Below are 13805 nucleotides of genomic sequence, written 5' to 3' on the forward strand. Positions count from 1 at the left end.
AGCCAGCGAATGAAGCTGGCTTTATAAAAAGAAATCAAATTCAGAAAAGCATGGAATAAAGCTACCTACACAAAGCCATGGAACCGATGGCCTCACCCAGCTAGAGGAGATAAAAATAAGCTTGGGTTTGCCTAAGACCAGTGCTGACTGGTAATATAATTATCTATAATGCATCATGGGGCTAAGATTCAAAAGGGAAAAAAAAAACTATTTTAGGTAATGGGAAGTGTTAGCACAAGTGCAAGTGGGTTTAAACAGACAGTGATTAATTTTAGGTGGGATATCAGAAGAGTTTTCAAGCAACAGAGGAGATGCTGTGTCACTGTTTTCCAACATAAGCAGTGGTTACAAATGATTTTAAACTGAGCATGAAAAATTTATAAAAGGTCTATATTTTAAGTTTTAAAGCTGCTAAAATAGGAGCTTACTTTTATAATATATATGATAAATTTTGACAGCCATGAAATGCTAAAAACAAATGCTAAGCCATTATGTATCACACTAATAGAGAATACAAATTCTTAAAAACACATTACAAAATATTACATGTTAACTTAGGTGAGCTGTGGTAAAAAATACACGTGTTCTTACACTGGTACAACTAAGCAGATATCCTTTTTCCTCCTTAAAGCAGTACTGGACATAAAGAATAGGGACCGTCCTCCTGAAATGAGCATTCATTTTAGCTGCAGAGGAAAGAGATTGAATTGAAATTTGAATCAAACTTTAAGTAGGCTTTTTACAATTCTCAAAGTGGGTGCAAATGAAAAGCAAACAATAGATGGCTTGATTTTAGTGAAAGAGTAAAGTAATTTTATGTTGCCCACTGTACTTCTAAATTGACCATACTGGTTTAAAAGCCCCTCTTACTTTTTCAACAGCAGAGACTGCCTTTACCACCATTCACATCAGAAAAAAACATTGCTCTTTCCTGCTAAATAGTTGTTCTCTTTTGCCATTTCGAACAAAGCCAGAAAAGCAGATGAAATTTTTGAAAATCAGATTTTCTATTTTCTCCCAAGAAAGTGACAGCAAACCAGAAGTGAGCTCTCACATTTTCTATCACCAAAAAATCCATGGAGAAGAAATAATTGCTATGTCAGGGTGTGGGTGACTGTTCAGAAGTTGTCAGACACAGTAAATAAATACAGTCCCAATGGAAAAGCAGATGTCCATCCACATGAGACAAAATGACTAATTTTAGTATTCTCTATTATAAGAATCTGCTCTGTCAGGCCCACAACTGTTTGGATCCAGTCCACAGTTAAGAACAGACACACCTCACTCTTCCCCAGGAAAACCAAAAACAAAACGAAAAAACATTTGCACAGGAACAAAAAAGACAAAAATTGTCTGTTTTCTGGAACTGGCAGTTTCTCTGGTGGGATGCGTGACTTACTTAGCACTTGCCAATACCAATGCAGCAGCAAGACTCCACTGTCCCAGTATTCCAGCAGTATCAGAGGTATTGGCACAAAGGATGTGAATTCAAGGCTTGAAAAGAAGGCTAGCACTTGGGAAAACAAGCTAAATCATACCAAAGACTTCAAATGTCAGCTCTTCTGAAAGACAACTGAAATAGTCTGGATAAAGTCAAATGGCAGCTGGCTTGGCCATGTTTTATGTTCAAATCCCATACAAGGAGCCCATTTTTTTATCTTTATTAAGCCAGGTAGGACCGCAGCTCTTGGTGAACAAAGTCCCAGGATATTGGCATTTTCTATATACTGATAAGCTAACCAGAAGAAACAAGAATGGCCAATTAGGATGCATTTGGACCTAGCAATGATGCTGAATTACCTTTCACCTGGTAAGAACCAAGGCAGGATTTGTTGGAAAATGTGGTATCTTTCGTTAGCTATGGCTGAAAAATCATTATGCTTTCAGGTGCACAAGCCTTTTCCAGGTCTTGGAGGAAAGATAACTAAAGACATAGCCAGCAGAATGACAAGGTGCTCAGCAGTATTATGGATGGTGGCGTGAGGACCAGAGCTCTCTGATGGACTGGACAACGTTGGCAGATGGATTCGATTACTAAGAGTTGGCTCTCGGCTGTATTCTCCTCTGCAGTAACGAAGCTGGTAAGCCCAAGACAGGGCACTGCCACGTAAGCAGGTGGCTCTAACAAGAGAAACCTGTGTGTTTTACACATGGAAAAAAGTCTTTGAGCTCAGTATTTGCTTTTGTTTCACAGTAGATGAGAAAGGCTACTGAGCACAATCTGTGCTATAACCCACTGCAGGTGCAGGGGCGGGGAGCAAAAAAGGAGAGCACAACCCAGGTAGTTCCTCTCTTAGGAAAACAACGCCAGTGTTTTCCAAAGAGAGAGCAGTGGAACTTCTCAAAGGTCTCCCTGGAGACCACAGCCATTTGGCAAGTAAGGACAGCTCCTCTCACCTACCAAAGCAGGCTGCACACCTTGCCTGCTATTACTGCCTAGAAGGAAAGTGATTGGTACTCGATGGTTCTACCTTAGATATTTAAAAAAAAACCCCTAATGTAACATTCCTTATGAAAATGTGCAGGGGGAAAAAAAAATCAGTCTATATCAAGATTACTTTTTCAAAAAAGCAGAAATCATATGACTAATATAATAAAAATTCAGCGTTGGCCTAAGGAAAAAGCACAGAACCATCAGCACTGAGAGAGTTACAAACAACTGAAAATGTGAGGCTAGAATGCATACTAGATTTTGGCAGGAGCCTGACCTGCACTCCTGGCACTTGATATCATCCACCGAGGGTCCGCCAGATCCCCATCAGTTCTAAATATCTGAATGCAATCCAAGGAATTTTAAAAACAGATTGTACTTCTTAGGTACAAACCAATACCTGTCTGTGTTAAGGACATATGTTGCAAGAAATTAAAATACATTTAAGAGTGATAAAAATTCATTGAGTCTGATTTTCACGCTACATCTGTGAAGACTTAATTGTCAGTTAAGCAGGATGTTTCAGAACTGATTAAGTTCCACTGAATTTATTAAAAAAAAAAATACTGAAGTAATCTGTCAAGAAGTGTTCAGAACCCTTGACAGAAAAAATCCCAGAAATATTTTCTGTGGTATGCCGACAGTATGTTATAAATGTAGTTGAAATAGTGTGTGGTGTTCTACAAAAATAAAAAATCTTTACAAATAGGAAGACTATTCAGAGACCAAGAATGATTGTATGAGTTCTTGAAATTTGCTCATATGTATAAAATAAAGTGACTTCTCTGTTAAGTATTTTAAATATCACGGTAGTATGTCACAAAACTGGAATACTTGACTAAAGCAGAAACTGTTGCAAGACTTCTGAAATTCTAAGGCAGCCGATGTTTATACAACAAGCAGACTCCTGTTATTAATAACCAGATCTTTCCATTACTTGTACTACAAGTATTCTGTATGCGCACAATATAGTTTCATACGTTTCAAGGAATCTGTTTTCCATTCAGATGCCATTAAATAACCAATAACTTTCACACTTTAAATAACTAAATCCTTCAAGATGTGTGCTGAGACCACTTGCCTCTTGCTCACAACTCTGCTGAAGCCTGACCAGTTTTATTATTGGTACTATTTTTGTGCTGAGTTTTAAAAAAATTGCTTTCATTCATTGAGAAGTTGCAATATATCTTCTCATTAACAATTGTTTTTCAGAAAGCTAAATAGCTAGTAATGTATTTTCAAAACATAACATCTTGCCAAAGTTTTTAGCAACAACTAAAAACATCAGTGTGTTACCAACATTATTCTCATACTAAATCCAAAACATAACACTGTACCAGCTACTAGAAAGAAAATTAACTCTATCCCAGCTGAAACCAGGACATCTAATCAGTAAGCAGTGCAGTCAATTGAGACAAGAACTCTGATTCTGCGTCATTCTCCAGCTAGTCAGCGATGCCACAAAGGGAAAAATAAGAATTAATCACAACAAAGCCATGAGGTTATTATAACCTTACTGTCTTTTCATGCAGACATAACCACAAAAATACATATGTAATTAATACAACGTCAGTACAATTTTAAGGATCAAAAATATATTTTCTTATTTGACCTTACAAGGTACGTATCCCAGGTACCTTCAGCACTGTCTCATAGCATGCATGGTTCAAGGCATGGAAATGGAACAGGGAGAAAAAAAGGACACCTTGTCCCTGTGCAAGTGCAATGATGTGCTAAAACCTGCTTCTTCTTAAATGTCCATGGTTCCCTTTCCTCCAAACCCCACTGCTCAATCCTTCCTCCTGCTCCCCCATCCAACCGTGCACTGGAAGCCAGCTCTTGCCTGACACCTCTGCTCTAATCACAGCACCTCTTGCATCTATTTTTTTGAACTCTCAACCTAACAAGTTTTTCTGAAAAACAAAAGCAAACAAATAAGTCAGTGCAGTGGCCAGCGGTTAATACACCAAAAAAGCAGCCTAGCCAACAGATCAGATTTGATTGCTGTGGGGTGGAAGACCCCATTTCCCCTCAAGAATCCCATCTCTGATTCTGTTACATAGTACCTCATGATGCAACTGCTATGAAAATGCATTAGTCTTTATTTTAATTTCACAACAAAGCTTATGTCCAGACGTAAATACACATTATCAAGATTCTAAGAATTTCTGCAGTATTTCTGCTGTTTCTAGATAAAGATCTATTTCCCTTCAGATTAATTTTTAGATAAACCAATCCCATGAAGATCATCAGTGTTGCATCAGACAGCCTATGTAACTAAGTTATCAGTTTTAACAAACTATTGCTGAGGAGAAAAGAAGAAAAAAAATCTTAATTAGCTTATCTATTTACCAACAATTGGCTGAGGTACAACATTTTATCCACAACGATCTAATATTTTATCCACAACATCAATTCTAATGTTGTATTTGGACACTTAAGAGAAAGTAAAAGGCCAAATGTATAGAATATGTTATTTGAAAGACTTTCTCAGGGTTGTGGTAGGATTTCCTGATGCTGTTTGGGTGATGAAGGATAGCTGAAGATGAAAAATTCACAGTATGGGCTGGTTACAGAAGCAGAAATTTTCAGCAATCTGCTTATCTTTGCTTACGTGTACAGACCCCTCAACAGGAACATTACTTTCCTTCACTCATAACCCCACTTTAAGAAATGAGTAAACAACAATGACTAAGAAGCTTTGGCTGAAATGGCTGATTTTGTTTCATTTTTCTAAAACTCAGAAGAGATTCATATAATGACCTTAAACCATCATATTGCTTCTTCACCTTTGCTTTGGTTTACCTTCCATCTAGCACTGGGCAACGGGTCATCTCTGTCCTGCATACCCCAGCTTGCAGAGTTCTCTACTGTGTTTGGAGTATTTGAGCAACGACAACGTATCAGTGCTAAAAAATACTAAATGCAGAGACAAAGAGAAAATGATCTCTTTGTTAACACATTAGAAATTCAGGAGGATTGAATTCAGTTCCCAGCTCTGCCAATGGCTCCCCATATAACATTTCAATCCTCATGTCCCATATGGAGCTTCATCACTTACACAAGCTTAAATCTTATGAATCCTAGGTTTTAGGTCTGACGCTCATGCATGACTTGTATCAGTCTGATTAGTTACCGTGTATGAAATTCAGGTCAAAATGAAGACACTTAAGCATAGGCATCTGAACTCCCACTAGAGGCAAAAACTCGAGATCCAGAAACAAAAAGACTGACTTAGCTCGTTCTGAAGCGCCCATCTACTGGCTGGTCCCTCTTGGCTCTCCAAACCCCACCAACAGCACCAGCACTGATCTCCTCTAAGGGCAATGGAGAACCCAATTTTTCTAGCCATTGCAGCCTTGCACTGTATCCTTTCCTCAGATTTATTCACAGTCATAACAACACTGATGCTGTGACAACATAAAGTCATACATCATATCAAACCTGCAAACATACCACAACCTTGCGCCAACCATGTTTTCACAGAAAGCTTAACCAACTCAAACAACTTCTCCCAGCAAACTTACAACACACTAATACTCACCAACAGATAGGACTTTACTGTGGAAATACTGCCTCTGGCACCCTGGTGCTATAAGAACACAGGAAAATCTGTTTTACTGCAGATAAAGGAATGGTTCAGGATGTGAAGATGCTATGATGCATTAAATCTGGACTGCGTATATACAGAAGGATCAAGAACTTTATTTACCAGGTATCAAATGTTATCAGACAAGCTAAGCTGAACATTTGTATTCTACTTGAAAGAGGAAGGTATTTCTGGAATAGAATAATCTTCTCCAGAAAAATGAACATAAACACAGTCCAGATTTAATGTACTGCAAAATATTCCTTTTCTGAAGGATTCTTCTATCTGTAGTCCTTTTCAAAATTTAATACAGATTTTCTTATATGTTCTACAACAATAGCACACCAGAGATGATATTTCCATGGAGAAGCTCTAACACAGTATTAGCTGTATAACCTGGAATATGAGCCTAAGCAGGCACAACTGTTTAAAACACAGATTTTACATGAAGCTGGAAGGGTCTTTTAAAAACACTCCTGCATTGTAATGAAAATTCAGTGTAAGTGAGCTTAGCTTTATCTTTCTTATACCCATTATCTTAAAATTTTAGAAAAAATCTTAGAATGTCTGATACAACACAGCAAGTTCATATTATTCTTATTAGGTATTACGAGACATTGAGGAGTTTTTACATCATGATAAGAAGAGTAACAGAAAACACTTTCTCACTAAACTATCATTGCACCAGATACAACTGTTTACATGAACATCCCACACATTACCCAGAAGAACTTGGTTGGTTTTGCAATGGTTTGCCACAAATCCCTGTAGTAACATTGTTTTAACAGGAGATTACATGGCATACAGCCATGAATCCCAAAATCTCAATGGTCATTTAGTAGGCACTGCATTAACAGGTACAAAACACTGTCATAGGTGTTTTGTACCAGCACACATGCTGTGCCACACTATCACGTCTCATTTACTGTTTGCCACTGTTTACAGAGGTGGCTGCTTCCTTCCATAAAATAACTAACGGTAATAGAATTGGGCAAATATTTACAAAGATAATCCAGTGTGAAACACTGCATCTAAAAGCAAGCAAATTTTTTTTGGACGGTGCCTTTCTTCCTTCATACAGCTTTCTGCTTTGTCAATATGCAGAACAAAGTAATCTGTCAGGAAACTCTGCATTTGTTATCAGCTGATTCTCCTTAGATGGCAAGACTGTAAATATTTTTCTTCATTATCACCCTGACAGTAAATAACTTTGCAGGTGTGATTTAATCAAGAGGAATGCCAAGATTTCACAATTTTTGGCCTACCTTAAAGAAAATGAGTAATAGAGAAACCCGTGCACCAGGAAACAAATGAGCACAACTAGTGAACTAAGGTCTATCAAGCAGGGTTCAAGATCACTTGGGTTGGATGACAGTTGATATATTTGCACTACAGTTCATGTGTTTTCTTATCTGGGAAAGTGTTCTATAATAAATCATAATTTATTGCATGTTTTGCAACCTTGTCAAAGGGCACACCTAAGATTTTTGCTTCAGTAATAAATTCCACCCAACTGTGTACAGGAATGCACTTGACAATCTGGACATAGCTGAAATATTTTGGTATTTTCTAACGTCAGCACTTTTGATCTAGCACCAACAATTGATCTGGTTTACACAACACCACGTTTACTTTCTTCTAAATTTAATTATGCCTAAAAACTAACATGAGATTTCAAAGTACTTCTCCAATGGCAATCACCAGTGAGCAAAAAACCCCAAGGCTGTTGGACAAGGACCCCTATTCCCAGCCCATAACTGCTTCTCATCCCCTCTTTTTGCTTGCCTTTTTTCCCCTTGGGAGTGTTTATCTCTGAATAGGAACAAAGCAACAGAACGTTGTGATCAACCTCAGCAACATTTCTTGGTGTACACAGCTAAATTGCTCGTGAGCCTTGTCATATGTTCCTGCCTATTATCTGTAAAAAAAGACAGCAGAAACAAAACTTTAGAACAGCCTTAAGACTTTCATATTATTATACATAGCAACCAGTTGGCAAACTCCAAGCAAATATTTATGAAGATGAATGGTTACTGCCAGGGTGCTTCAAATTTTCCAAGAGTTTTTGTTTTTGTTTTATTAGTGATTCATTAAAAAATAGGTAGAGAATAACCAAATCATTACAGCTTTAAGTTCAGCATTATAAGACTCACCACTTGTATGCAGTATCACCCTGAAAGCCACTGTTCAGGGTGACAGGGGATTAATTTTATGATATAAGCAGAAAGTTTCAAAAAATAATTGCTACTTTGCTGTGAAGTTCACCATCTTGGATCTACTCTGAAAATATCTGAACGGACACTTGAGATAGGCCTGTTTATTTGTCTCATATGAAACTCTTCTAAACACAATGAACAAACCACTGCCTTTGAAATACTTAAAACGCCATACTTCTCTGCTAACAACTGCTACCTCTGTTTGCAGTTACAGGAAAACCTAAAATCCCAAACAATATGACTTGAAGAGAATTGCTTACCATTGTGTTTATGCTACTGGCCAAAGAACCCACACCAAGGATGGTTAAAAAAAGTGTTTAGGAGCATTAGATTCAAGTATTAACATTTTTCTATGAATTGTCTATGATACTATTGTTGTAAGCCTGACCTCAATTTGAAATGCTAAATATGCATTAGTGCAAAGATTTTTTTTGTTCACATGTTTTTTTCTTGTCATTATTTTTTCTTTTCCGTTTAACGCTGTTTCCTACTCATATTAGCAAAGTAACTGAAATTAACTTGGCTGCATTACAAATAAATCTTACCCGTATACCACTTCATTAAAAATCTGCATGTGTACTATTATAGTTGGAGTAACCGATTAATATGTATGAACTGCTAAGACTGAAAAACACTTATTTTTCTAACCTTTCTTTCACAGACAACTGCCTGAAATCCACACCTTCAAAACTGAAAATTGCAGTAGTCACTGTCTTTCAGTGTTTCAGGCTAGAAAACTCAAAAGAAAATCCCTTCTACATTTTTAACTGAATGTCCTAAGTTTTGAAGGGGAAAGAACTCTTTCTGTTAGCTATGTATTAAAAAAAAAAAGTTATTTTAAGAGGCTCCATGACTCTCAAGGTCATAAAGTCCTCCTAAGGATTTATATCCAGCTTTGTATAATATTAGAAGTTGTGTGTCAGCAGTGAAGCTGTGTATCCTTATCACCTATAGATTTTTGGCAGACGCAAGAGAACTTCTTTTATTACAGATTTTTCTGTCCTATTCTTTGACCACTTGCAGCTCAGTAAACTCTGTTCTGCCCCAGGTTTCCCACAGGCCTGAATCAAAGTGCGTCCAGGTCTCCTTCTTCCTCCCCGTCTCTCAAGCCTTTCCACAGTACCTTGAATTCCCTTCTGGATTTCCTGTTCAATACCCCCAAGTCCCTCAGACATTCGCTGCTAGCTGGGCAAAGCATCCCAGGCTATGAATGGCTTTTGCTAGACAACACAGTCTGCTGGTCAGTGTATGCACACTGCAGCAAACAACGATTACAAGTTGAGATTTCCCCCTCTTTCCCTCAGCAGACGTACTAACAGAGTATTTGTCCTCTGAGTGACAATCCTCTCTGAAACATGGAGAACTTAACCTTTCTAAAGCATAAAATTCTTGGGAAAGCTGTAAAAAGCCAAGTCTTTTGAGAAAAAAAAATGTATAATTCAAAAAAATTATTGTAACATGGAAATTACAGAAGATGATACAAAGACAGATAAAAGAAGCTGAAGGAATGAGGCAGAGTTAATGAGGCCAGAAAAACAGGAGGAAAGGAGGACAACAATCTATGCACTTTGTTATTTGTGTGCTGGTCCTATCTTCTCCTCAGAAAGCATGCTTTTAAAAGTATTTTTTTAAAATCATGTATACAATTTTGATTTGTTCTTAACTAGCTTTCGTATAAACCAGAGGAGATTTGAAACTAGAAACCTAGAGCTGAGCTCAATGCTTCATTATGCTCACTCAAGTCACTCTCATCACTGCTTCTTCTAAGAAAAAAGGTCACAGAGTACTTTCTGGTGAAGCGGATAGACTGATAACGGGGCCAGGAATGGTATGAACGCTATTATATTACAGTCTTCCTATTTTCTGTGGTATGTAAGTACTTGAGGAACTACATACTGATCAGACATGCAAATTATGCAGAGACTTAATACCATCATCAAGTCACCAGATTTCTAAATCATCAGCCTCACTTCACTGGTGTAAAGGGTGGTGGTGCCTGTGAGAATCCATATGTACAACATTTATAAATTGGCTTCTGATGATTTATGTCAGATAAAGTATCTTATCCCAGTGATTTGCAAATTACATCTTTAAGGGGACCTGCAAGTTTCTTCTCCTTCACAAATACAATGATAAGAAAACAACTTACGTTCAACTTGATCAAACATTACTGAGAACAAGAAATCTCTTGGTGTCATGTAATATTCTCCTTCATATTCCAATGATGCGAAATGCATGAAGCGATGCTTCCGAAGAGACAGTCTTTCATCCCTTTCCACATTAATGACATCTTCCTTCTGAAACAGAAAAAAAATCCATGCAGAAAGATGGTTGTATCTGTAGACCAACTCTGTAATTAGAAAGAATCTTATACCCGATCTTGATTAACCTCAATATTTTGTGGGTAGCCACAACAAGAGACTACCAGAAATTAAAGCTTTTATGGCGTGGTCTTAATGAATGACATGCTTATATAGCATTCAAAGTATATTTTGGCTTCACTGAGAGCATGCCTTAGCAACACAGCTGAGCCAAATTAATGGCTTGCTGTCACCAAAGGCTGACATTGCTTCCCATTCCCCTGCTCTTCTGCACCCCCTCGTTTGCCAGCTCTGCTACTTGTTGGACTCTTGCTGAGTCAAATTCAGCTCGCTAACTCAACAAAAAACTAAACTGACCAAACAGCACACAGTATTTTGCCAGTTTAGCAACTGGCTCAGTAAAGGTTGAAATGTGCTCTGCATCCGTGCAAATGATCCACTCTTGAAGTTAATTATCAAGTTGTGGAGCAACTCCTAAGATGGGAAAGTAAGATGTTCTAGTTTAAATATGGGCCTATCTTTCAGAGAAGTTAGAAAAATGGGAAAAGCAATGAAAACACAGACAAAAGAGTCAGAGATTGTATTGCCAAACCCAAAGATTCAACTAGTCAAGCAAACAAAAATATTCCAACTTCCCCCCCCCTTAAATATTGAGAGACTCATGACTGAAATCATGCAAGTTGACAGACACTCTGACAAGTAGTAACAGCACTTACTGGCAGCAAGAGAGGACACAGACACAGTGAAACAGTCTCGTTTACATTTTAGGATTTCAGAGATAGTAAGTGACGACAGGAAAACGATACACTCTAAAATTCAGAACACACTGTATGTATTTGAACATTAACCATGGAACAATTTTACCACCAGCAGCATCGCTTAATTTTAGGACTGTTCAAAGATGTGAGAAGGTGAAGGAAAAGCAAGAAAATCCAAGGCTAAGTACCAAGATCCCAACTTGAACATACTTGAAACAAGTCAGTAAATAACAAGATGGATCTGCAGCTGGGTCAGTGCCCGTGGCATTACTCGCTGCGTGATGCAGAGGAGCGGTACAGCCTCGGGCATGCCCTGCCGAGGTGCTGCATCACATCTTCCAGCGAACGATCGCTGTTCATTTATGCAGTTTTCACTTTCTGGATTGTTCCTATGGACTGCTTGGCATTTGAGCAGTCCAGTATAAAGCTGCTGTATGCTGCATTTTGCAAATTGGGTTACTCCTGAGACAGGCCAGTGTAAGTGGCTCCTGGTTACACTCAGACCAGCTGCAGGTACAGTGAGGGTCTCACCAGTTGATGTTAAAACACAGGGTGTGCTGTGCTGAGTGTGTTCGGGCTGGGAACTGTGGGACACAGGCAGAGAGTACGTGAACAGAGGAAGGGGGAGACCAGTGGGAACACCTCGCTTGGTTTTGCTGAAGTCAACACTGTTATAGCGACACGCAAGGTAACAGGCACCCAGTTGCACAGGAGGTCGTTAGGAAAATCGGGAACACGTAAAGATATTTGCCAAATACGTAGCAGGTAATGGGGCGCTTGTGTGTTTGCATGCACACATCCCATGGAGTGGGCAAGCAGAAAGGGAATGGGACTCTCTGAACCACTTAAAAGCTGTGATCGGATTTCTGACACTTTAGTTTTAACTTGCTATTCCTCCAGGATGGGGACTGCTAACTCTGCTGAGTTCAAAAAATTGCAGAACCAAGTGCTAGCAGTTACAGTTCCTCCACCCAGCTGACAACATGCCAGGACTTTGGTACGAAGTGGCAAAGACAGCAAGGGAGCTAGCTGATACGATGAACATACAAGCTGTTTTGGCATGATACCTTCTAGCTCTCAGACAGGGCTCTGAAGTTAAAATAAAAAACATTAGGTTTAGTGTCAGGCTTACAAAGTAGAGGAAAGAGATGGAGGACTGATATTGATACAGGCAGCTCCAAAAAATGGGACCCAGTGTGGTCCGAGAGTAACAACCAACTCCTTTGAAGTGAAGCACTCCGGGAACAGGAGGGTGTACCTCAAGCTGCAGCCAGTAACCAGTCTGCTGAAGAAAGCATGAAAACACAGTTCAGCGGACAATGAGATGTGAGAGAAGAGGATGGAGCATTTCAGCTTTGTGTCATTAGGTTTCCTTTTTCTCTACCCACCATGGTCCCTAACTGGATATGGGGACCATATGTACGTACAATTTGGGGATCTTAAGACAAGGGGTACAACTGGCAAACCTACAGCTGTAGCCTGGATACAGTTATTACCACCAGATATTATATTATACTTAATTGTAGTTCTAAATAGAAGTCTGCAGCTTGCCATTTAATCCCATGCGTTGCACCTTTGTGTTAGCATTAAGCACTTGTTAAAATACTTCACTGAAAGATACAAGCACCTTGTTATAATCAATTTTAGTTTCCCCTTGTAGCATGTTTGCTTCCCTCAAACCTCAGGTTTAAATGAAGGCGGGAGGGAGGGGACCAACAACAAGAAAAAAACCCAAATACTTATAATTTAGAATTAAAAGTCATATTCTGACACACAAGGAGAATGAAGGCTACTTCTAAGTATCTGAAACCAATTTGCTTTATTTTAGATATTTAATATTTGTCTGAATTCTGTCAAAAGTTAAACTTGTTACTGATATCAAAACACTGAATTCCAGCAATCCACAATTTTAACTGAAATAGATAGGTACAAGTTCACATATTAACTCTGAAGAGCATCTTGTATTTGGAAGAGAACATATTCCCATCAGAATTACAATAACGCGTGACTACAGATTCATCAAGCCCCTTTCTTTTCATGAAACTAGCATCCCTGATTTGCAAAACAGCCTTGGGAACATGGGTAATTTCTTATGAAAGTCACTTCAAATACTAGCATAAATGAGATAAGCAAACCTTATGGGATGAAATGCATCAGCTGTGCCATCTCCTACTTTGTTTTCAAAGCTTTTGTAAAATTCCTGATGTGCTGTCACTGTAGGAGAAGTTCAGTATCTGCTAAAAGCGCTCTGACCCCTCTGCACACCAGCACGAGCTCAGCTAGAGCTGCACTAGAGCTCAGCTGCTCACGTGTAACTGCTTACTTCTTCTGAACAGCGTATGGCCCTCCGACTGAAAATTCACGGCACTCCAGTGGCAGCCAAGCAATTTATACCACCTACAAAGCTGACCTGCCATCTTCATGATTACAGGTATCTTTATTTCTGCTTTCCCCCCACGTTTTAGTATGGTTACTGTAACAGTCTCTACA

General features: G+C 38.7%; 1 protein-coding gene across 1 annotated transcript in view; it reads right to left on the bottom strand.

Moving 5' to 3' along the window:
* MICU2 (mitochondrial calcium uptake 2) overlaps positions 1-11433 on the bottom strand; it is a 63268-nt gene extending 51835 nt beyond the window's left edge. The window contains exons 1-3 of the mRNA XM_010572797.1: positions 11406-11433; positions 10386-10586; positions 5976-6023 (exon numbers count right to left, since the gene is read on the bottom strand). Of these exons, the coding sequence (XP_010571099.1) occupies positions 5976-6023; positions 10386-10586; positions 11406-11433 (277 nt within the window). The remainder of the gene's footprint in view (positions 1-5975; positions 6024-10385; positions 10587-11405) is intronic.
* Positions 11434-13805: the final 2372 nt, after the last annotated feature.

This window comes from Haliaeetus leucocephalus, unplaced genomic scaffold (genome assembly GCF_000737465.1).
Source record: "Haliaeetus leucocephalus isolate CR32 unplaced genomic scaffold, Haliaeetus_leucocephalus-4.0 Scaffold351, whole genome shotgun sequence".
In the NCBI taxonomy this organism is placed as follows: domain Eukaryota; kingdom Metazoa; phylum Chordata; class Aves; order Accipitriformes; family Accipitridae; genus Haliaeetus; species Haliaeetus leucocephalus.